The sequence below is a fragment of the Falco cherrug genome, chromosome 16 (assembly GCF_023634085.1).
Source record: "Falco cherrug isolate bFalChe1 chromosome 16, bFalChe1.pri, whole genome shotgun sequence".
NCBI classification, from domain to species: domain Eukaryota; kingdom Metazoa; phylum Chordata; class Aves; order Falconiformes; family Falconidae; genus Falco; species Falco cherrug.
The window spans coordinates 2,556,292-2,580,523 of NC_073712.1; the positions used below are offsets into that span (position 1 = coordinate 2,556,292).

Sequence of the window (24,232 nt, forward strand, 5' to 3'; positions counted from 1 at the left end):
CCCCCACAGCTTGGCCCTGCGGGGCCGGGCCGCGTCTCGGGAGAAGTGCCAGGGCTGCTGGGGGAAACGGGCCGACCGTCCTGTGGGGGCAGGTGGGCACCCGGCGCCGCCAGCCCGGGTGTCCGAAGGGGTCTGGGGATGGGTGCGCTCATCGCGCCTCGGCGGGCCACGCCAGCAGCTCCCCGGGGTTACTGGTGTTAGTGCAGCCTTGGGGCAGTTTTGTACAGGAATTTCGGGGAGTGTGCTCATACGCCTGCGTTTGGTGAGGAGTAAGTGACAGTACGGCTGTGCAGCTTTGTCTTGCAGTCTCTGCCATAGTAGGTCGTGCTGGCTCTTCAAAGCCCTGGAGTCGTGCTTTACTCGCACCACTGTCCGCACTGGGATTTATGCTGCGAGGGAGGTAAGCGTGTGGCACCGCCTCTGTGTGCACCCGCGTCCCCCACCCCAGAGTGAGCCCCAGTGCGACGGGGGCAGACGTGTCGTCGTGTGAAGAGGGAAGAGGTGCGCTCCCCAACTTGCCCCCTGCCTCCTGCAGCACCCAGGGGTGCTGAGGCTGTGTGGGACCTGTGACAGTGTGGCAGGAGCCGGGCAGGATGGGTGCGGGTTGGGGCCGTGGGTGGGGCCAGCGCCAGGCCCCTTCACCTGGGGGGACCGGCGAGGTCCCCTCCCGCCCCAGCCCCGTTCCCGGGCGGCGGGAGCAGGGAGTCACGCTAAGGCTGCCCGTGGGTTGCTGGGAATGGGAAAAGCACAACAAGAGACATTAAAAATTCCCCATGTTTAATGAGGTGTGCAGCGAGGGAGCGCAGCCCGGCCGAGGGGAGCCCTGGCTGTGCTAAGCCTCTGCCCCCCCCAGCCCCAGGACCTTCCTGACATAGTTCTGGACGTTGACGTGGAGCTGCGGGGCCGTAGCGGAGAAGGTCTCCATGGCCAGGGCCCGCGCCGCCTCTGAGCCGCCCCACATGGCGCGGTAGAGGGGCAGGGTGTACTTCTGCTTGCCCTGCAGTGATGGAGCAGGGGGTTACACCCAGGACCCCCCCCCAGCCCCAGGCACAGCACCTCCAGCATCACCCTGCTGGGGGACAGGGTGAACAATGCCACCATGGGCAGCCCCTGGCACTGGGAGAGGGGAGCCCGTGACCCTGGAGGAGGAGGGGGCCCCGAGAAGCTCCTGAAGTCCCCACTGTCAGCACAGGCTGGGGGGGGAGGGCTTGGTGATTACTGGTGGGTGACAAACTGGCCACAAGTGCTCACAGCCCGGAGAGCTGGCCCTGTCCTGGGTGTCCCTGCCCAGGGCGGGGGGTGGGAACGGGCTGGTTGGTCTTTTAGGTCCCATCCAACCCAGACCGTTCGGTGGGGCTACCAAGAGAATAACCAGCCCCCGGCCCTCTGGCACAGGAGGTCCTGTGCCCCGAACCCATCCCGAACCAACCTGGCTGTGGAGGAAGTCCTTGACCTTGCTGTACTCGGCCTCCAGGTTGTTCTTGAGAACGATCTGGCACCAGCGGAGCCGCAGCTCGGCGTTCTGGGCCTTGGAGATCTTTGGGTACGCTGCGCTCAGCCTTTCCACGTTGCCTGCAAGATGGGGATGGTCACCATCCCCCAGGGGGCTCAACCTCCAGCTCCCAGCCCCTGCGCCGGGGGGGCCCTGCCAGCTCCTCCTGACTGCGCTGCAGCTCCTCGGGGATCCTGCCCTCCTCCAGCCAGACCTGCGTCCCCCGACCCTGCCAGCACCCCCAGCTCTGGGCGCGCCTGGGGCCAGGCAGCCCCCCAGAACCTCGTGCCCAGCTCAGGGCGCCAGCACAAAGGGTGGGCAGGTCCCTCAGCAGAGTGCAAGGAATGAGGAGGTGACACAGGGAGGTGACAACCCGGATGAGCCAGCCTGGGGACAGTAGGGCTCCTTCCTGCCACTGCACATGTCCCCATGCGCCTGGGGACACGCTTCCCCCTGCTGCACTGATCAAGGCTTCCAAGACACCAGGATCCACACTGCTGCACTGTGGCGGAGGTGGGCTGATGGCCACGCACCCATGTGTCCCACCAACGTGCCCTCAGATCCCCAGGCAGTGGGCTGGACCTGGACACATCACCCGGCACCTCCTGCAGGCACCAGGGCCCCGGGCATCCTGGCCCTCACCTTCTGGCAGGGGGGATTTCTGCAGGACCTGATCCAAGAAGTAGACCAGCTGGTATGTCCTCCAGGCCATGATGTCCACAGCTTCGATCGCCTCCATGTCCAAGCCATCAGCAGCCCAAAGCTCTGCCAGCTCATCCGCCGGCTTCATCAGCTGCTCCCCCGGCGAGAGGTCGGGCAGGTAGGGCGGCCAGCCCGGCGTGTTCAGCCAGCGGTCAAACTCGAAGCCTGTGGCAAGGAAAAGGGGGGAAGAGCTGGGACTGGTTTTCTGAACCCCACACCAGGTGCTGCTGCCCATACATCCCACCGCCTCCTCCGAGGGTGTCCCCAGCACCCCAGCTTGGGGATGGTGACAAGCAGAACTAATGGGGTAAGGCCGTTGAGCCACCCTGGGCTCGGTGTGTGCTTGTGCAGCAACAGCCCTGCCACCAGCACGGAAAGCTCCTGCCAAGCCTGGATCTCCGCAGCCAGGCCGCACCAAGCCTGGGGCGCAGGCTCAGCCTGATCCCAGCACTCGCCAGCGGTTCCGCCGGCAAACATCAGAGACTCGCTGGGAAACGGCACCCGAGCGCGAAGCATGGGCTGGATTTGTGCAGGGGAAAAAATCATCAGTCTGAGCAGGTGAGCACCCAAGCCCAGGTTAGTGCCTGATGCTGGGCCAGCCGGTGCTGAGCCCCTGCTGCTGTAGCCGAGGCGAGCGGTGGTGGCAGTGTCTCCAGGAAAACGCACAAACCAGCATGCACAGGGTCTGCGGGGGACGGGGACAGCTCCGGTGCCCATGGGCGTCTGGTTTGCAAAGCGACACCCTGTGCCCTGGCCAGGAGGGCGCCGTGCTGACCTGGGGTGGAGTCCACGCCTTTCTCCTTCAGCTCCGGGAAATACTCCAGGAAGAAACCCAGGGCATCATCGGATGTGATGCTCTGGAACTTGAACCGGTTCACATAGGCCTGCAGGGACGGCCAGGGCGTGTTGACACGTGCCCACCCCGGCAGTGCTGCCCGGCCCTCCCCATGCTCCATCTCACAGGATGCTGCTGAGCCCCCACCAGCCCCCTGCATCCCCTGGACACCTCCGAGTGCTGCCACCGCCTGCTGCCAGCACTGGCCGAGCTCTGTGTCCTGCTTTCAGCTGGGATACAGCAAATTCTCTTCAGTATCCAGTGCAGTGCCGTGTTTTGGGGTTGGTGTGAGAACAACGTTGGTAACTCACTGATGTTTTCAGTTGTTGCTAAGTAATCTTTATATTCACTCAGAGACTTTTCCATTTCTCAGGCCCTGCCAGCAGGAAGGCTGGTGGGGCAGAAGAAACTGAGCGGGGCCACAGCCAGGACAGCTGCCCCGAACTAGCCAGAGGGATGTTCCATACCACAGGACATCATGCTGGGCGTATGAACTGGAGGGAGTTGGCCGGGGCCAGCGGATCACTGGCCGTCAGTCAGCAGAGGGTGAGAAACTGTACTGTGCATCACTTTGTTTCTGTTCTCCCTTCTCTTCAGATTTTGTTCCTCTCCCCTTTCCCTCCTTTTCATTATAATGGTTTAACTACTATTATTATTATTATTATATATGTGTTATTATTAGTAGTAGTGGTATTTGGTTTATTTTATTACAACTATTAAATTGTTCTTATCTCAATCCTTGAGTTTTACATTCCTTCCTGATTCTCCTCCCCCTCCCTCGGGGTAGGGGGGTGACAAGCAGCTGCACGGGACTCAGTTACCAGCTGGGGTTAAACCATGACACTGCCCTCATCTCATTCCCCCCAGGACCCCATTTCCCATCTCTTCCTCTCCTGAGCCACCCTGCTCAGCCCGTCCTTCCCAGGGTCCCGCTGCGCTCCAGCCTCCCACCGCAGGCACCTGCACCCCACAGCTCCTCGCACCAACCTGGAGGAAGGCGTCAAACTTGCTCTGGTCCCCCACGAGATGGGCCAAGTAGCTCACGAAGCAGTACCCCTTCTCGTAGGGCGTTTCGTTGTACGTGTCATCTGGATTGACACCTAGAAAAAGGGAAAACCCTCAGGAATTGGCTGTGCATCTGCAAAACAAACCAGCTCCCCTGTGTGCCCAGATTTCTGCTTTCCGTGCCAGCTGCAAGCCTGGTGCATCCCTCCTGGAGCCATCGCCTCGCTCGGGTCCCACCACCAGTGCCAGTTTTATTGCAAGCCATGAAACACCTCAGTGGCAGGGCTTCCTCCCCCCAGCACCACACCTCACCCCCCCCCCGCTCCCCCCCAGCCAGCTGCGGGAGGACAGGGACACCCCACGGACCTGGCTCGATGACCACCCGCAGCTTGTTGAGCGGATGGTCCTCCCCGGTGCTGTCCATGTGCTGGCGCAGGAGGGCCCTTCCCGTCGCAGCCTCCAGGCAGGTGTACGCCAGACCTGGGCAGAGACAACCAGGAGGCATTCAGAGACCCCCAGCAGACCCCTGCACGCCTCGGGCACACTGATGTGCTGCAGGAGGGAAACAGCATTAGTGTATGAGCTGGGAGAGGAGAAAACCGATAACCAAGGCATTGGGGTGGTAGAAGTGCAAAGAGGCACGACAACCCAGCTCTCAGCAGGAGGTTTTTAGAGCCATTTAAGTTTATCTGACAACAGGAACCGATGCCGGGAGTGCCGGAGCTGCTGGATGCGCCTGCGTGTCCAGGGGGAGCTCAGGGCAGCTGGTATCAGCTCCACCAGGGAGCTGCGGGAGCAAGAGGACGGTGAGGGTGGGCAGGATCGCAGCGCCCACGGCCCTGGCAGGGCTGCAGGGGCTCCTTCCATGTCAGAGCACAGGGGGGGGGTGGCTGCTGACACCAAACCCCTGGGGTGTCGCAGGCTGCTGCTCCTCCCCTCTTCCGAGGTGCAGCACAGGCTCCATCCCTGCAAGCAGCGCGCGGAGGGATGCGCTGAGCTGCAGCACGTGGAGCCCGGACCCATGCGGGTCCCGCTGCGACAGCACGGCTGCACGCGGGGACTCGGCAACCCGCAGCCAGGCAAGGCCACGCACCATAGACCTCGGTGGAAATGCGCCGCTGGGCGTACATGGTGAAGCCCTCATTGAGCCAAAACTCGCCCCAGGTGGCGTTGGTGACCAAGTTGCCAAACCAGCTGTGGGAGATCTCGTGGATGATGACGTCCGCCAAGGAGCGGTCCCCGGCCAGCAGGCAGGGTGTCACAAAGGTGAGGCAGGGATTCTCCATCCCGCCAAAGGGGAAGGAGGGCGGCATGAACAGGACGTCGTACCTGCCGGGGAAGCGCAGACACTTGGGTCAGAGCCACCTCCGGCCCTGGATGCGACTGGGGACGGGGGGGGGGCTCCCTCCCCAGCCCTGGAGAACCAGGTCCGCCAGGGCCAGGAGGCCATACCTGCCCCACACATAAGGCCCAAAGAGCTTCTCCCCAACTGCCAGGAACTCCTCAATCACCCCACTGTACTCCGTCTTCGCAGCCTCGATCAGGCAGGGCTCGGCCCAGACACGGCTCCTGGCCAAGTGGCAAAAGAGGAACTTTTAACCGCGAGCAGACTTTCACCCTATTGCTCCACCAGACAAAACCTGCACACATTTATACTGCACACACAGCAAAATAAAAGCCTGCTGATAAAGGAAGCTGATGAGGCTGACAGTGCAAACTGCTGTAATTTCTTCCCTTGTCCAAATGTCAAAGGGCTTTTATATGGCTGCTGTGACAGCTGGGAGCCCAAGCACACCAGCGGCCTTGGGAAGGGACGCGGGACCCTCCATGAATGGGGACCCGCTGCTTTCATTCACGTGCACGGGGGTAAAACGAGCAGAGCCAGGGACACCCTCGAAGGCGAGGGGACCTAGCATGGAGGCTGCTCCTCTCTCAAGAGCGAGAACCCTCACCCCGCAGGGCCCGCAGCCTGACGAGCAGCGCCACGCGCACAGCAGGCACAGGACTGACCAGGTCACGCCTACGGCAGCATCCCTGCACTGCCTGCTCTCCAGAGACCGCGGAGCAGGGAGAGGCAGCAGGTAGCTGTCACAGGGCCGCACAGCAACAGAACTTCACCGTGTGGCTCCCACAGCCAGGCCTTAACGCTCAGGTCTCCTCCAGAGCCACTTACCTTGGGCCAACTTCAGCAGACACGATGTCCCCGACAGCCAGAGCGATCAGGTAGGAGGGGATCGGATGGGACATCTTGAAGACGAAGGTGTTATCCTCCTGCTTCTCCCAGCTTGTGGCACTCATCACAGCCGTGAAACCCTCGGGGACCTGGACACATAGATAAAAACATCTATTAGACCCATACCGTATGGAGCGGGACATCAGTTAACCCAGCCAGGGACGCCGCAATGTCTGATGGTGAACAAGTCCCAGCGCGCTGAAGGTGGCCAGGTCCGTGGGCACTGCAGGTTTTGGGGCGCAGAGCAGTAAAGCCCCAAGCTCCAGCGCGGGATCACAGCCACATCCCTGTGACAGCGTCACTCAGCACTTGGGCTCAGACATCAGCTGGGTGCAACACCGGGACAGCCGGAGCTGCGTGCGAGATAAACGCTGGAGTCACAGGTGCTGGAAGGGCAGAGGACGCAGGCCCTTCAGACGCTGGCTCTCCTCCCGTTTCTTACACAACTTGTTTTTCCCATTCTCAATCCAAAGTAGAACCTGCAGCCGACCCAGTGGCCGGGGCCAAGCCCTGGGAGGCTGATCCAGTCTCTCCTCTTCCGAACACGGGGCAAGCCCCTGCGGTGCCGTGGGGAGGACGGGTCTCTTGGCACAGAGCATCACTCCGGGGCTGTACAACAGCCGAGCCCCGTGCTCGCCCTTTGGCGAGGGCACTGTGCCGAAACTTTGAAGGGTGGAAGTCGGAGCAAGAGGCAAAATAATCAGATACATTCCGGCCTCACCAGCTGATGCCACTACGTGCCATCGGCACTGGCTTGGTGTCACAGCGACATGCAGCTTCCCTCGCCCGTGGCCAGCCAGCATGCTGGGGCAGCCCAGTGCCGGTGCCGCCGCATGCCTGCCTGCACACACGCAAGAGGGAATCTGGATTATTTATCCCGTTTCTGTACAAAACCTGGGGACCAGCGGCTGTTTCTTCCATCCTGGAAGCTCATCAGCCCCGGCACCACCGCCAGGACCCAGCACAGCCCAGTGTCACCCACACCCACCGGCTGTGGCCCCCCAGACTCAGCTCGTCCCAGTTGCCCTCCTGCTGATACACACACCAAGAGCATCTCGCTGCCCTCAGCCGCCACGGGGCAAACCCGGGGTTTTCTCCGGTAACTGGAGGAATTACTCAGAGAAACGCAGCAGCAGGAGCAGAGCGGGGAGGTTCACACGATGCGCTGATCCCGACAGTTAGCCAGTATTTTGGCCTCAAGCACCGAGTATTTCGGCCACCTCCCACGGGGAGAGAAGAGCCTTCAGCGGTGCCGGCACGTGCTCCGGGCTCACAAGCCAGCGTGGGGCTGGGGAGCAGCCAGGGCCACCGTGGCAGGCTGCTGGCACCCGTCTGGAGGCGAACGTACAAACAGGAGCACAAATGAATTATTTCTGGGTGCCTTCGCTGCCGGGGGCCCGTGGTGGAGGATTTGAGGTGAGCATGACGAGGATCGCCTCCGATGTGCTGGTGTCGTGGGCCCGGGTGGCATCACTGCCGCGACGCCCAGTGTTTTGGGACACCCTGGGAGGGACCCGGTGGGTTTCGCTGCCGCTGGGCGCGGGGGGCCGGGGGCACCGCTTACCTTCACGGTGGCCGAGTAGGTGCATTTGACGGCGGGGGTGTCGAAGCCGGGGAAGAAGGACCTGTTGAGGACGGCCTGGCCCTGCGTGTACATGAAGGGCTTCCGCCTGCCCGCCGTCTGCTCGGGGGCCAGCCAGCACACCTGCGGGGGGGGGCGGTCAGGCGGCCGCCCCCCGCGCCTGGCGGAGCCGCGAGGGGGCTCCTCCCGGGGGAGGGTGGGTGCGACCCCCCGCCTCGCTCACCCCGGGCCCCCCGCCCGCCTCGTATTCGATCTCGAGGGCGACGCGCTGCCCGGCGGGGGGGGCGCTCGGCAGGGCGACGTGCAGGGCGCTGCCGTAGCTGGCGAAGGGGCGGCTCTCCACCGGCACCGGCTGCGGGCCGCGGCCCGGGGGGGCGCCGGGGGGCGGCAGGAGCACGGCGCGGCGCACGGCCAAGCTGGGGTGCGCGTCCAGCCGCAGCGGCCCCGGCCCCGCGCCCCCGGCCCGCGGCTCCAGCTCCAGCCGCGCCGCCCCCCGCAGCCGCCCCGCGCCCCCCGCCCCGAAGGCCACGTGCAGGTCCAGGTGCAGGTGCCGCAGCGCCCAGAGCGCCGCGCTGCTGGCCGAGCCCGCGTCCGCCGCCATGCCGGGCCGAGCCGGGCCGCCCGGGCTGAGCTGGGCTGCGCCGGGCCGAGCGGTGCCGGGCTGAGCCGCGCCGGGCCGGGCCGGGCTGAGCTGGGCTGCGCCGGGCCGAGCGGTGCCGGGCTGAGCCGCGCCGGGCCGAGCCGGGCTGGGCCGGGCTGAGCTGGGCTGCGCCGGGCCGAGCGGTGCCGGGCTGAGCTGGGCTGCGCCGGGCCGAGCGGTGCCGGGCTGTTCCGAGCCGGGCCGGGCCGGGCTGAGCTGGGCTGCGCCGGGCCGAGCGGTGCCGGGCTGTTCCGAGCCGGGCCGGGCCGGGCTGAGCTGGGCTGCGCCGGGCCGAGCGGTGCCGGGCTGTTCCGAGCCGGGCCGGGCCGGGCTGAGCTGGGCTGCGCCGGGCCGAGCGGTGCCGGGCTGTTCCGAGCCGGGCCGGGCCGGGCTGAGCTGGGCTGCGCCGGGCTGAGCCGCGCCGGGCCAGGCCGGGCCGCGCCGTGCCGGAAGGGGCAGGCCGGGGCCGGGGCCGGGGCCGGGGCCGGGCACAGGGACAGGGACAGGGCGGGGCGAGGGGCGGTGGCGGGCGGGCCCCGGGGCGGGATCCCTGGGGCGGGGGGGTCCCTGGGGAAGCCCAGCGGGATCCCTGGGAGGGTCCACGCCGAGATCCATAGGGAGGGGATCCGCGGGTGGGTCTATAAGGGGTCCGGAGAGAGATCCGTGATGGGGGTCCATGGAGAGGGATCCGTCGGAGGAATCCACGGGCCGGGGGGGTCCGGGGGCTCCGGGGCGCCCTCGGCTCCGGCTTCGCCCCCGTCTCCGGGCGCCGCGCCGGGGCGGCAGCGGGGGGGCTGAAGGCGGGCGGGGCCGGCCCGCGGGGAGCGGGGGGCAGGGGCGGGCACCCCCGGGCGGCGGGGCCGGGCAGGGGCCTGCGTGACTCCTCCCCGGGGCGGCCCGGCCCTGCGCGGGGTCCCGCGGCCGCTCTGCCGGGCTGACACCGGCGGCGGCACCGGGCGCTGCCCGCGGCGGGGCGGGACGGGACGGGACGGGACGGGACGGGACGGGGCGCAGCGAGCGGTGAGTGCCGCGCCGGCCGCCTGGCTCTGCCCCGGGGGCACGGCGGGGGGGACGCCCCGAGGGGGACCGGGGAGACACGGGGGGCACCCCGCCGGGGACATGGGGTGATGGAGGGCACCCCGGTGGGGACCGGGGAGACACGGGGGGCAACCTGCTGGGGACGGCAGATGATGGGGGGCACCCCCGTGCGGACCGAGGTGATGGGGCCACCCTGAGGGGACCAGCGGTGACACGGGGGATGCCCTGGCAGGGACTGGGGTGACAGGCAGCGGCTCCGGGGGCTGTCACTGCCTGACACTGGCGGCAGCCCCCCGCGTCCCCTCCCCTGTGCCCCCCAATGTCCCCACCTCTCCGCCGGGGCCCCGTTTCAGCAGTGGGAGCCCCAGCACGGGCAGCCCCAGCACGGGCAGCCCCAAGAGCAGCCTGGCCCGGCCAGTTCCCGTGTCCCAGAGCCCCTCGTGTCCCCCAGACACCCCCGGTCCCGGCCCCGGCAGAGGGGGTCTGTGGGGAGCCGCTGCGGTGCTGGGGCCGGTGCCGGTGCTGCCTGCTGCTGCCTTGCCTCCCCGAACCGGCCCCGGCGAGGACCGCAGCGCCAGCGAAGGGCGATGGGGGAAACTGAGGCAGGGGGGCTGCCCGAAGGGGTGGCGGCTCTCCAGAGAGCTGGCCTGTGCTGCTGCCCCACATCTCCTCTCTGCAGGCAGCACGGGTTGGTGCCAGCAGCTTGTGGTGTCTGCCCTCATTTCGGGTACGGGAAGGTGCTCCCTGGATGGCTGCTCCCTGGATGGTGCCCAGGGCCGTGCAGCTCCAGATGTTCCATGTCCCCATGCTGGCGTGGGGTCAGCAAGGAGGGCAGTGGAGACTTGGGCTTTTTTGAAGTGCTGGTTTCACCAGTAGTGAAGGGGCTTGGGAGCCCGATGGCTTCTCCCTGCTGGGTGCTCGGCCACCCTAGGGGTGCTCCACCACCCCGGAGATGCTCGGCCACCCCGAAGAACATCCGCAGGCCCCGTGTGGGATGGCTCCCGTGGAGCCGGTGGTGTCACAGCCCGGCTTTGCTCGGCACTGCAGCCAAACTGGGATGGCACAGGGGGAAATCTTAGAGGTGACTTCAGCATGGGCTGTGTCCCCCACGGGACATTAACGTGCCATCACCTCGTGGGAGGGCAGCAGTGAAGACCTGCAGTGTGCATGTGCTGGGGCTTCTGTTTCCCTGGGTTTCACCTAGGAAAAAAACAACTGGGAGGAAAGCCAGAGAGCCTGGGTGTGCCGGGCTGCCGGTGCCACGGTGGTCCTGCTGGTGCCATGGCTGGCCCGCAGCGGTGAGCACGTGTCCCGCATGCCAGCAGGGTTTGCCCACAGTTGCTGGGGTGCTGCCTCTGCTCCCCAGGGCTTTGCCGTAACTGCTCATGCCGTCATTCCTGGTGCCAGCAAATGTCCAGGTGCTCCCAGGGGGGTCACAGGGATGGGGGGAGCCCCCTGCACCCCGTGACAGGATGTGTTGGTGTCTGTGTTGTTGCAAGGTGGGGTTAGACCCCCCCAGTTTTGCAGCCAGGGAAGCTGAGTCAGGAAATCCCGGCTGGCCTGGCCGGATCCTGGCTGAGTCATTTCTCAGGCGCTGAGTAACTGCCCATGCGGTGCTGGGGGGGTGCAGGGCTGCCCGCGGCCTCTCTGGTGGGCAGGAGCTGCCGGCACATGGCCCGTCCACTCCCCATGGCCCTGGCCTCATCCAGCTCACAGCCTGCGCCACCTCAGTGCCCTCCTCGCCCTGCCAGCCCTGTGCCTCAGCTCCCCCCACAGTGGCTTCCCGGGACCAGATGGGGCAAAATGCTCCTGGGCCATGGGCATGGGCTGGATCCAGCCCCACCACGTGTCCTGGGCACGGAACCGGCTCCTGGGGGGCCAGGGCAGGTCTGAACTGGGGGAAATGTGGTGGGATGGGGAGTGTGGGGCTGGGTGAGCCCTGGTGTTTGCTGGGAGAGGAAGGACGTCCCTGGGGCAGGATTTGGTCCCTGAGGCAGGATTTGGGCTGCCTGCTTCTGCCGAGGGATCTCCAGGCTGAGTCTTGGTGTGTGGGGAGAGGGATGGGGATGACGTCTGGGGTGGGATGGGAATGGGGACAGGGCTGGGGCTGGCAGGGGCTGGGGCAGGGCTCGGGGTGCAGGCAGGGATTCTGGGGGGCCATCAGGCCAGCCTCGCTGGCGGCAGGTTATAAATAACCCGCGAGACACGAGGTGTTTTCCTGCCCCTCCCCGGCCCGCTGCAGCCCCACGGACAGGAAAAAGGTGTTTCCTGCTGCGGCCGGGAGCGGGGCCGGGGGGGCGCAGGGCCAGGCCACGGCAAGGGGTACGGGGCTGCTGCTTGGGGGGCAGCCGCTGAGCCGGGGGCTGGTGGGACCCCTGTCCCCGCTGGGGCTGCTGCAGCCCCCGGGCCCCAGCCCGGCTGCAGGACCCCTGGGCTGAGCCACCCACCAGCCACGTCCCTGCTTCCCGGCTGGACCAGGATCCGTGTGGAGCTGGGAGAGCTGGAGCTGGTGCTGTGGGGAGGAGGGTGCCTCGCCATGCCTGCGGCCCTCGCAGAACCACTCTTGCTCGCTGACCCACGGGGTGTCCCCTCACCTGCGCTCCCTCCCCTGGGAGGTCTCACACACTCCAGCACCAGCTAAGTGACCAGGGGACACCAACGTGGGATGGGGACACCAGCCTGGGATGGGAGCACTCAGCATCCGTTCCCACCACTGTGGTGACCCCACTTCACCATGCTGCTGGCAAATGGGTGACAGTCCCCTGTCACCTGGGTGGGGTGTCCCTTGGGTGGCAGCTGGGGACAGCACCCCCTGTCCTGCAGCCCTTTGTACCTGGTGCAGGGGGGAGACCAGGCAGTGCCAGGGATGGGTCCCCAGGGATGGGGCAGCTGGGACCATGCTGGCTCTGCCTGCCACCAGTGTGTCCCCAGGGAAACCCCAGCTCCTGTCACCAGCCTGTCCCTGCTGGGCAGGGTCAGCCCCCAGGCCGTAGCCAAGCCCAGAGCAGTGCCAGCCTCAGCAACACTCTGGGGAGCTGGGACCTGTCAGTCAGTGGCTGCAGGTGGTGACAAGGACGATGGGAGCACATGGGGAAACTGAGGCACGGGCTGCAGGAAAGTGGCAAACTGCCAACACCTGTGGGTCCTCCTCAAACCCTTCCAGGTGACAGATCAACCAGCAACTGGTCCCAGCTGGCTCCAGCATTTTTGCATTTGCCTCCACCCCGAGCCCTGCTCATTAACAAGTGAGCTCTAACAAGCTTTGCCTGGCCATGCTGCAGGGTCTGCGTGGTGTTATGGTCATTGGGCACAGCTGCTGGATTAACTGCCTGGATTAAAAGGTGTTGGGGGGGGGGGGGGGGGGGGGGCTGGAGGAGCCCTCAGCACTTGGCACCCACTGCCACTGGAAGTGACAATAATTGGAGAAAGCAGGATTTTCATTATCCAGGGGGAGAGGTCCTGGCTGAGTGGCGCAGAGCAGGTTTGGAGCTTTGCTCTGTCCCAGAGCGCTGGTGGGGATGGGAGGGGCAGCAGCTGGGGTGAAGCCACTTCTGGTTTAGGGACTTGGCATCCTGGCACCCTCTCACTGCCAGGATGTGGGAACTGGGCTCCGGAGGTCTCAGCTGTGCTGCAGGGAACAGGTTTGGGTGGGAGCCAGCGCCCGAGTTAAAGCCTCCCAGTATTTGCCTGGATTCCCTGGGTTCCCCCACTCTCACGGAGGAGCGGAGTGGGGAGCTGGAGGAACTGGGTTGTGCTCATCCCCCCATCCTCATCCTCAGCTCCCACTGGACATGGCCGCTGGGCCCATGCGGATGTGGCCAGGCAGCATCACCGCCAGCAGCGCAAACTCCCCCTGCTCAGGGCTGGGTGATAAGTCACGGCTTCTCCTTCGCCCCTTCCCCCTCTGGTACCCTGCCCCTTGCTCCACTGGGCTCTGTGCCCTCCCCCACTGCTGGCCCCTGGGGAGTTGGCTCCCCACGGGGGTGTCCATCTCAAGGGACACACACCGCAGGGTGGGCGAGGGGGAAGACAGGAGTGCTGCCATCCTCACATGGACTACTCGCTGTGGGCAGGCGGGATGTTCAAGAGGTGCTCCAGGCATGCTTGAGGGATGCTCGGGCTGTTCAAGGGGTGCTGGGGTTCCCCTCCAGGAAAGCCAGGCATCCTCTGGGAGTGATGGACCCACTGTGGCTCCATTAGCCGCATCCCTTGGAGGCAGGAGGTTGATTTTCAGGTGTAAGAGAGTGGTGGGACCAGAGCTGCTGCCTGTTCTGGGGTGCTTGGGGGGTGGCATTGCCAGTCCCCGAGTGGCAGTCCTCAGCTCTTTGGGGATGTTAGCATCAGGGACACACTTAGAGTTGTTCCAATAAACGTCAGGGGGATGTGGCTTCCCCTGGGCTGCCGGTCACTGAGTCTGGCATTGGTGGCAGGGGGGCAGCCTGCCTGCTTGTGCTTGGAGCAGAGGCCGCTGCAACCCCCAAGACCCAAACAGGGAGGTATTTGCCAGCAGCCACTGAGGATTTGCAGCTCACTGGAAAATCCACTCATCCCATTAAGGGCTCCCTGTGGTGTTCGCTTTCCACTGTAAATACCTGGTTGTCCCAAGGGAAACTCCCTTGGGGTGCCACTGGGCGTCTGGGGCTTTCGGGGCAAACGTTGCCAGGAAGAGTCCTGGCTGCAAGAGCAGCGGATTTATTTATTATATGAGGGATAATCAGGCTGAGGGGAGATTTGTCCCACTTGCCCAGGTAAGGCCAGACCGGGGAGTTTTGCTTATGGTGGGAATGGTCTGTACCAGGGGGATTCAGCTGGGAATTGGAGGCTTTCCCTCACCTCATCACCCGAAGCAGACTGGGCACCTAAAAACGCCCCAGCTTGAGCTCAACTGCTTTGCAGGGGGGATGTGGTGATGGCACATCCCCACCCCAGGCACTGTCTCTGCTCTTGGGGTTAAAGCTCCCGCTTTGGGCAATGTTTATGGCCAGCTCTTTGCTGTGTCCCCAGTGTTACCCACCCCACACTCCCTGCAGCATTTTCTAAATCCTTAACCTGTTTTTTTTGGGGAAAAAATACTTTTTTGGGTAGCCTGAAGGCCCTGCTCAACCCACTGTGGGCTTGGAGAGCCAAGTGCTGGGAGGAGCAGACAGGCAGTGAGGGTCTGGGGATGCCGGGGAGGGAGTGCATGTGCCGGGATGGGGGAAGACAAGCCCAGCCCCCCCTCCCCCGACCATCCCACACGTACTCAACAGCATCTGCTGAGTTAATGCATTTTGCAGCCCCGCTGTGCAGCTGCCTCTCTCCACCACCCTGTCAGCAAAGCTAAAACATGTCGAGGGCTTCCAGGTTTCAGGGGTTGAGGACCAGGGAGGGGGGCTGTTTCCACATGGCAGCAGCAGAGGCGAATGCAGACGCTGCGACATCTGCTCTTGCTCAAAAGTCCCAGGAGCAAAGGGCCAGGTCCGTGATGCAGCAGGAACACGGGGCTAAATACATGATGCAATTGGCTTCGCAGAGTTTTGGCCCAGGCAGAAGTTCATCTGAATGTCACCCATCTGAGCACCTGCACCTGGGCCGCGGGATGACCCCTGGCCAAGGGCTTGCTCTGGCCGGGACATGGTGCTGTGGGATCAGTGGCCCCGTGGTGATGCTGAGGTTCTGGGGAGATTTGGGGGAGGTTTTGAAGCCCTCGGGAGGTGCAATGGGAGATGTTGCTTTTTGGCTGTGGTGCTGGATGCTGGAGCGGCCCTGGGCTCTGTGGTGTCCGGTGGCTCCAGCGGTGTGCTGGGACGAGCTGGCCACAGGGCTGCTGACAGCTTCATGGCTTTTCTTGCTGGACGGCACGGGGGAGCGGGGAGGCCAGGTGGAGTGGGAGACCCCCAAGCACAACCCAAAGTCTCCTCCCAGGTGGACCTTGGCCATGGGGGCATCGGGAGAAGGTTCAGGGGGGTGTCACCTCGTGGAGGGGCAGCCCTATCTTGGTCCCCAAGGGTGCTGCGGACGCTGGGGGATGGCAGGCAGCACTTCTGGGGGGACAGATGGCACCAGGCTTCAGACAGATGGTACCTGCCCCCAGCAGGCAGCTGCAGGACCGAGGGGCTATGGTGGGTCCCTGGGGACTCTCTCTGCTGGCCCCAGGCGGGTGGTGGTGACCCAAAGGGGACAGGCTCCCCCTGGCCATGGGCAAGGTGGCGCTGCCGGCACTGGGGGCACGGACTGTCGTAGGCGGTACCGGCCGGGGATGGCGGCACCGGTCCGGGAAGGCGGCACCGGCTCCGAGGGGGCACCGCCCGGGGTGGGTGACAGGGGCCGGGGGGTGACAGCGGGCGGGGGGCGGTGCCGGGCTGGGGGGTAACCCGGGGTGTGTGTGTGTGTGACAGGGCCGGAGGGTGACCCCGCGGGGGGAGTGACAGCGGGCGGGGGGCAGGGGCGGCTCCGGGGGGTGACCCCGGGGAGTGACAGCGGGTGGGGGGTGGTGCCTGCACTTGGAGGGGTGACAGGGCCGGGGGTGACCCCGGGGGGGTGACAGCGGGCGGGGGGCAGTGGCGGCTCCGGGGGGGGCCGGGCGGTGACCCCGGGGGTGACAGCGGGCGGGGGGCGGTGCCGGGCCAGGGGTGCCAGGGCCGGGGGGCGGCGCCGCGGGCGCGGGGCGGAGCTGTCCAGCACCGGCGCCTCCTGAACGTCCCCAGCGCCGCGGGGCAGCGCCGCCCCGCTGCCCGCCGGCTGCCCCCGCGGGATGGGGCCGGGGTCGGGGCTGGCTCCTCCGCCCCGCCCCGGCCCCGCCAGCCCTGATGACCCTCCTCGGGGGCTCCTGCCCGGCGGAGGTGACACCTTTGCCCGAGCCGGCCCCGCGAGGCGGGGGCGGGATGGCGGAACACGGGGGGGCCGTGGGGAGCCGGGGGTCCCCACGTGCTGTGGCCAGGGAGACCTTCGGCATCGGGGCTCCTTGCACAGACCCTCGTGCAGCCCCTTGCGCAGCGCCCGGCGTCTGTCCCAGCCCCGGAGCACCCAACCTGGTCCCCGCAGCAGGATTTGTGCCAGCAAAGCCCAGCCTGGGCAGAGCTTGGTCACACATGCCGTGTGTGGGGCTTTTAGTGGCAGAGGCTTCTGCAGTCTGCCCAGCTGAGAGCTAAACTTTGCTCGAGCAGGGTTTATTAAAGCGGGTTAACCCTAATGTGCCTAATGGGATTGCCGTGGAGTAGCTAAAGCAGAGATTAGCACAGTGGTTACGGCACTGGGCACCCCTGCTCTGGCAACAGGCAGTTCTGTCCTTCTCCTGCCCTGGCCCACAGCTTGTCTCCCACAGCTCCCTGAGCACCCAGCACGGTGCGTGGGGAAGCAGCCAGCAGGGTGGGCAGAGCTGCCCAGGCCTCCCCTCCCACCCGCTTGCCCATCTGCTGTCCGTCCCCAGACCCCCCTGCCTGCACCCAGCCCACTGAGCCAGCCACCCCGGCATTGCCCCTCCGGAGGGGCACAGAGCAGGGAGACCTCCCTGGGAAAGGACCCAGCCCAGGGCCCCAGAGTGCAGGCGGTGGCAATGTCCCAGGCAGTGACACTAGCTGGCGGACAGGCCAAGTCCTGGCCAGGGTGTGGGGGCTGGAGGGATGGGGCTGGTGGCTGAATTGGCAGCTTGTTCTCCTCTGAAGGCTCTTTTCTGCCCCTGCTCCCTCTGTTTCTCTTAGGAAAGTTTTATGTCCCTTGTGTCACAAGGAGCCTTTTCTTTGTCATCCTTCCCAAGCGTGCCGGGGAGGAGGCTGCGCTGGAGCACAGCCATCCCCAAAGGCAGCTCGGGGCTGGATCCCATGCTGGGCTGCAAGGTGCGTGCAGCAGTTCTGAGTGGCAGCCACGTCACAGCCCAGGATCTGTCCCTTGGCATGGGCTCGGCTCCTCAGGCTGTCTACCCCCTGGGGTTCACCCCTGGGCTGCCCCCCTCCATCCTCACCCTTAGGAAGAGGGGATGCTTTGCAGCCCCCGAGCATCTCCCCAGGGACACGTGGTACAGCCAGCTCTGCCCCAGTCCCTGGCATCCCCATGCTGCTGGTCCTGCAAGTGTCTCAAGGACGGCTCCCAAATTACAGAGCTTCTCTGCAGCCCAGTACATCCAGCAAAGGATCCATCCTCCTCTATTCCTATTTATCAGCCTGGTTTCAGCTCCCTGACCCCTAGTAGAGGCTGTGTCAGGGTGGGGAAACTGAGGAACAGAGCAGCAGCAGGACACCAGCACAGGCTGAAGGGTTTAATACCACCTGCCACCAATTATCCCAGGGGCACGGGGTGGAGTTTCATCCCCAGCAGGGATGTCTCAGCTGTGAGAGGTAAGAGAGAAGCAAGTTTACTCTGGTTTATAAAAGCCACCCCCAAATGCTTCAGAAACAGAGCAAAATGCTTGCAGAGCCATTAGCTGTTCTCTTTATACCATGGAAGAGCCAGAGGCTGGATCTTTCCAAAGCATTGCAGGGGAGCCAGGGGCTTCAGCCACTTGGTGTAGCCCCAGCACAGGGTCAGAAGGGCCAAGAGCCAGGGGGAGCAGCTGTTTCCAGCTCTGCTCAGGTGATGGATGGCTCCAAAATGGATCTGCTTTGGTGCTGGGGATGCTCCAGTGACCCCTTACAGGCAGAATGAGGACATGATATGAGGCTGGGGCTCCAGGTCCCTGTATTCATTTCTGGCTGCTAAAATGGCATGTGAGATGCATTTGGACACTGGGCCAAGGAAGTAGCTTGACCTCAGAGCATAACAGACGCCTCTTTGAAGGAGATGCCTTGAGGGATGTGCTGGGTTGTGTTTGTCCTGGGATGAAGGACACAGCTCAGCCAAGGCTGTTTAATTTTTCTTCAGTGTGAACACCCATGTCTCTGTAGATGGCTTAATCCGAAGGGATCAGAAACAACCTTGTCTCTGGGCTTAAAAGTCTTTAATTTAGGGGAAAACTTGTGTTCAGCTCCAGACCTGAGTTCTGGAGGTAGCTGGGATGAGCATCTTTCCCCTGGCTGGGAGACAAGCATCTCTGGCTGCTCAGGGAGGCCCAGTCCTGGCACTCAGGTAGCGCTGTGCCGCTCACAGCACTGCTGTGGCTTCTGCAAAATACCCCCTGGTGCTAAAATACCTTGTGTCTATTTGCTGCTTTCCACCACCACAGGATCCAGTGATCCCAAGCCAGTACCCAGGGAAGGGACAGGGCCAAAGACCCACCTGGCTGGAAACTGCAAAATTAAAGCATTGGGTGCAAATGTCTGGCACTCACATTACCCGGGGGGCAAGTGGGAGCTGGTTCCCAAGAGCTGCTTTGTGGATATGGAGGCCTTGTGGCCAGGTTGCATTAAAGGAGAAAGTGTTTCCCTTTCGAGCTAATTGCAAAGGAGCCACCTGTGTCTATGTAGGTCAAGCCGTAACCCACTTTACCTGGGCAAAGCAGCGGCAGGGTGCCAGCGTGACACAGCGCGTGCTGGTCCCCTGCCACCACAGCACGTGGGGCATGTGCCAGGGGGGAGCCGGTCCTTGGGGACAGAGTTTGGATGGTCTAGAAATCAGTCTGGAGGCAAATGAAGAATTTGTTTTGAAGAAGAATGAGCCAGATCTCTCCCAGGAATGGTTTTAGTTTGCTCATGCTAATAAAATGATGGGATGAGTAGGAGGGCTGCTTGGTGCAGGAGCGGCTCCTCCTGGGGCTAATGGGGGGAAATTGGGACTTGGTGGGAGTTGCTTTGGTTTAGCCCTTCGGTGGCATCTGTGGGTACAGGGCCACATCCCAAGGGTCCAGCTGGTGTTATGGCCCAGGGGAGCAGGGCCGCATCCACATCTCCCCTGGCCCAGCCCCAGGAAAGCCCTCGGCATCTCTAAAGCAGGGGAAGCCTGAGGAGGGGTCCCCTATGCTTAGCTGGGTGCAACAGAGTGATGGATCTCCTCAGAGATCCCTGAGCTTTGTGCTGTGGAGGGGGGACAGCTCCAGACCCTGGCTCCCAGCAGGGATTGGCATCTCTTGGGAAACCTCAGCCCTGTGAGCACAAGAGGAGGACTGATTTTTTTGGTGCCTGATGTGGCAGCTTTGGCTTCTGCTGCACCGTGGTATCACAGAAAAGTGGCTGCTGATGGGCTCAGAGGGGAGAAATTGAAGTTGGGTCCAAAGAGAGAAATCCAAAGTGAATTGATTGGGAAAAAGAATCTATAAAACCTGGTTCCAGCCCTCATGCTAGATGCCTGATAGGCAGGAGGGGCTGAAGGGATGTTGCATGCTGTGATGATGCTCAGAGGGTGCTGGTGAAGGTAAGGTCACAGCATAAACCTAGATGAGTTTGTTTCACCTCTGAGCTGGTTGAAGAAGAGCCCGGAACCAGGTTTACAGAGGCCGTGGCAGATGATCTTCCTCCGCATTAGGAGAAAACCCAGCAGCAGCAGCCCTGGGGCTGGAGGTATTTGTGCAAGGGACCTCAAGGGTGAAATATGTGGGTTGGGGCCAGTGGTTTAACCACTCCTGTCCATGAGGCTGGAGCTTTGCTTGCTCTTGGCCCCATCCTAGGCATCCTCACATTTACTGGGAAGAAGGTCAGCACAACTGTGTTTGCACAAGGTATTTTGCAGCTCAATGCTGTGAACTGCTCTGCCCCCAGGCACAGCGATCCTGGGGCAAGGGACTGGGTTAAAGAGAGTGAAAAAAAAGTGAAAAATTGGGGTTTGTAAGTGTGGGTTGTGGGGCACAACCTGAGAAACGGGGGAAGGGCTGAGGAGAACTGGTTGTTGCTGATACTGACTGCGGGGTGGTCTGCAAAGGAGAGGTTGGGAGCATTGTACCCCCAGGGATGGTTGGTCTTCAGCTCTTGGCTGGTGCTGGGTGCTGAGCCCTGGCCACTGTGCTCCCTGGAATGGCCTTTGGTGCGAGGAAATCCCACGGGTGCAGGGGAAGCCCTGCAGGGCCCCTGCTGCCTGCCCCGCAGCACCTGTGGGTGCAGGCTGGTGCCAGCACAGGGCCCCTTGCTGGGGGCTGTGGCTGCCCACTGGAGCCGGGCCCAGACCTGTTTGCCAGCACGGGGGTGGCAGAGCCCCAGTGCATGTCTCCACCCCACCCCATGCGGTGGCTCGGGGATGGATCTGTCCCAGAGACCCCCCAGGCGCCTTGTCCCAGGGCTTCCTCCATCCACCGGTGCCATGACGTGGGGCCATGGCCACAGCGAGTGGAGGCAGAGACATCTCAGGACGCAGGGAGAGGGAACATCTCCCTGGCCATTTCAAAGGCTTCAGCAAGCGCAAGCCCAGAGCTGTGTGTGTCGGTTCCCTCTTCCCCTTGGCTAAAACTGTCTTGAAAAGGCCGTTGTAGCTGCTGGCTGGCACTGGAGTCAGCGCTGTGATGCCTAGATCTCGTTTGCTGCATCAGCCCTTCTCCCCGTGACCCACGGCTCTGTTGATCAAGTGATCCAGCTCATGTGGTTGGCAAAAGGTTATTTGGGTGTGTTCACCGGAGCGCTGCCTGTGGCAGGGACATGGCCCCCCACCCTGGGGGTGCTCACTGGGGGGGATATGGGGCAAGGCTTGGTCCTTGCAGACTTGCTGAAGCCCGAGGGGAGCAGGGCTCAGGGCAGCTGTAGGTTGGGGAAGAGGCAAAACAGGGCAGTTTGGGTCATTTTTGGACCTTGCTCATGCAACACCCTCCAGTGGGAGATGCAAAGGGTGCAGGGCTGAGGCTGGGTGCTGTTCCCATTGGGGTGATGGGAGCCACCCCCCTGTACCCCACGGCTTACCAAGAAACCTTCTCCAGCTCCGGAGAAGCTCTGTCTTGGTTGGGTGGGTTGAAAGGTGGCCAGACTGCTGGCCCCGGGCTGCAAAAAGAGCGACTTGTGTGCAGCCCTGTACCTGGGCAGCAGCGTTCCCCCATCCCGCTGGGAATGGCTTCAGTTGGCTCCAGCGTGGCTCTGAACGTGCTTGCTGGAGCTGCTGCACAAAGACCCACTTGTGCTCGCTGCGCCCACCCGGCTCCGAGCCAGCACCGGGGGAGAGGGACCCCCCTCGTGGACGGTGACCGCGGATGGCCAGCCTGGAGCTGATAGTCTCCCCTAGGATGTTCAGGGACCCCAAAAAGCTTCTGTTTCCCTCCCCAGAGGTTCTCCTTCAAGGAGGCTGAGTGAAATGTGCTGGAGCAACCCATGAAATGTGCATCCCGGGAGATTTGTGGCATCCGGGGCCTGTTTGCCTTTTGGTTTGCTGCAGCTGTACTGGGACAAGGGGCAGAGGTTGGCACAGGTGCCCCTGGAGCCACATCTGCCCATCTTTCTAGAGACCACTCCAGCCCCTTGGAGAAAACCTTTTTGTTGTTTGAGTTTTGAGGATTTTTTCCTGGAGAGCTGCTAGCAGGAGGTGGTTGGAGATGGAGCTTTGCTCTACAGCTGATTTTCTTGCTGAGCTCTGCTCTACCAGCCCGGGCAAAGCCTGCCGGAGGGATGAGCTTCTCTACTCACTGTGACTGTGCTGATGTCCCTGTCACCAGTGGTGACAAAGACAGACCTGCCTGCCCATGGGTACTTTGGGTGGGATGGGGTTGTGCGCCGAGTCCCTGTCCTCATCCACATGGAGTGAAATGTCAAGGCAAGGGGACACAGGGCACCGTCTGGGGGGTGGTGCCAGGGAGAGTCACCGTGGGGTGAGATGAGAGCAGGAGCGTGGAGAGGTGGGGTAGCTGGCACCATGTAGGCACATTTGGGTATGGGGAGGGCAGAGATGGGGCCCAGACACCAGCAACGGCCTGAGGGATGGAGTGACAGAGCTGGTCCTTGTGGCACTGGAAGGTGGTCTTGGGTGACCAGGAGATGGTCTTAGGTGGCCAGGAGTGGCCTTGGGTGTCTGGGAGATGGTTTTGGGCAGCCAGGAGTTGGTCCTGGATGACAAGGACACAGTCTCGGTTGACCAGGAGGTAGTTTTGGGGATCAGGAGAAGGTTTTGTGTGGCCAGGAGGGGCCCAGCCTGCCTGTGGTGCAACCCTACCTGGTGAGGGTCTGTGACCATGCAGCCTTGCTGCAGGGACCTGCCATAGGGACCTGGAGACACAGGGATGGGGTTGCATGGGGTCCCTGGGACCCATGTGCCTGTGGAGGGACATCATGTGTGTCCTCACCCTGGGTCATGGGATGCAGTGACCTCTTCCCAGTATAGGGACATTGAGCACCTATGGTCAATGGGGGCCAAGACCAGGGTCTGGTGCGGCTGAGGGGATGCAGATGCCCCCCATGCCTACCCCTTCGTCATGCCAGGCCCTGCTCAACCCTCCTCTCCCCCCACAGCCTCGCCGGCAGCCACCTTGCCAGGATGAACGGGACAGCCAATGTCAACCCTGCTGGCCGCAGCCACTACGTCTCCGCCATCCCGGTGCCCCGTGCTGTGGCCCATGGCAAGCCACACACTGCAGCCCCCCCAAGCATACCGGGGTCCCCCATTCCCCACAGGGCTCCATCCCCACAGCCAGGAAAGGCACCAACCCCCGGCCCCAAGACCCTCAAGCCCAAAGATGCTGGCAGAGCTGCCAGCCATGAGCTGTCCAAGGGCAGGGAGGGCAGCCCTGGCAGCCCCCACCGCAGGGGGCAGAAAGCCCTGGCAAGACCCCTGGTGTCCCCCGGGAGGTGGCCAGAGGCAGCAGGCTGTGGGAGGAGAGGGGCAGGCAGGGGTGGGGAGCCCACCGGGCTGCCCAAAGCTCCCCCAACACAAGGCAGGGGTGGGGGGCGGCCGGGGAAGGGCATCAGAGCGGCCATAGTAGGGACAGGGGATGAGCCCCATGGCAGCTCGCAGGGCAGAGGCCCAGTATTTGGATCGGGGGCCAACAACTTCTCCTCGGGCCTGCCCCATAGCCACCCTGTCACCGCCACCGTGGCACCCTTCCAGTACCGGTGAGTCCCTGGGGATGGGGGGCATGGGGCTGTGGTGGGCATGGTGACGAGGGGCCACGTGGACAGGGGAAGCAGTTGGGCGCTGTGGGGTTGGCCGTGGGGAATGGTGGGGTTGGGTCTGGGGTGTCTGCCCTGGAAGGAGAGTTCCTGATGGGTTTGGGGTGCTGGGGGTTCCTGGAGCACCCACGGGAGGAGCCAGTGTGGGGCAGGGGATGGGCTCAATGGGGGACAGGGTGCCCTGGGACCCCCTCTGCCATGAAAATAGTGTTCCTAAACCCTGGCAGAGCCCAGGGTGCTGTATTCCTGTCTCCTGGAAGTCCCCAGCTGGCTGCTCCCCCACCCTCACTCCCCTCTGCCCGCAGGCTGCAGGACCAGGAGGAGGAGAGGGCCACGTCCCCGGGTGACAAGTGCTCTGATCCTGCGGAGGGACCTGACCCCAACTGCAAACCCAGAGGCCTGAGTGAGTCCAAAGGGGTTGCTGAGGATGGGGGTGTCTTGCTGGGGGGCTGCCATGATGGTGCCAGGGGGCTGAGGCTCATGCCGGAGCTCAGACCCCCATAGCCCCATGCTGGAATGAGAGCCAGGGTGGGAGGCTGGTGGCGTGGTGGGGGGAACCCCCACACTGGAGGTGCCCCAGCTCCCCAGGAGCAGCAGGGCTGCAGCTGCTGCATCTGGTGAGCCCCCCAGCCAAAAACCTTCCTCCAGCGGGGCGGCATCACCCGGGCGCAGGAGCTGTGTCAGCATCCCCCACAGTGGCTCTGGCACAGGGGGACCGTCCCCTCTGGTGCTGCTGCTGCGACATCACCCTGCTTGGCTCCTTTCCCTCCTCTTCCCAGTTTCCCA

General features: G+C 63.9%; 2 protein-coding genes across 3 annotated transcripts in view; one reads left to right on the top strand and one right to left on the bottom strand.

The window, feature by feature from the left end:
• Nucleotides 1–760: 760 nt before the first annotated feature.
• RNPEP (arginyl aminopeptidase) lies at nucleotides 761–8,490 on the bottom strand. The gene is made up of 11 exons (XM_055728412.1): nucleotides 8,073–8,490; nucleotides 7,832–7,972; nucleotides 6,208–6,356; nucleotides 5,487–5,603; nucleotides 5,128–5,363; nucleotides 4,401–4,514; nucleotides 4,017–4,129; nucleotides 2,970–3,078; nucleotides 2,135–2,359; nucleotides 1,430–1,572; nucleotides 761–997 (listed from the first exon to the last, which is right to left on the bottom strand). The coding sequence occupies exons 1-11, from the start codon at nucleotides 8,448–8,450 to the stop codon at nucleotides 833–835; spliced, it is 1,890 nt and encodes a 629-aa protein (XP_055584387.1). The 5' UTR covers nucleotides 8,451–8,490; the 3' UTR covers nucleotides 761–832.
• A 922-nt stretch (nucleotides 8,491–9,412) lies between these two features.
• Nucleotides 9,413–24,232, top strand: part of NAV1 (neuron navigator 1) — a 76,424-nt gene continuing 61,604 nt past the window's right edge. The window contains exons 1-3 of one of the 2 annotated variants that reach the window (XM_055728223.1): nucleotides 9,413–9,509; nucleotides 22,790–23,389; nucleotides 23,752–23,849. In XM_055728223.1, coding sequence (XP_055584198.1) covers nucleotides 22,815–23,389; nucleotides 23,752–23,849 — 673 coding nt within the window. In that variant the 5' untranslated portion in view covers nucleotides 9,413–9,509; nucleotides 22,790–22,814. Of the gene's footprint in view, nucleotides 9,510–21,547; nucleotides 23,390–23,751; nucleotides 23,850–24,232 lie in introns of those variants that run through there. The other variant, XM_055728221.1, reaches the window with a different exon arrangement.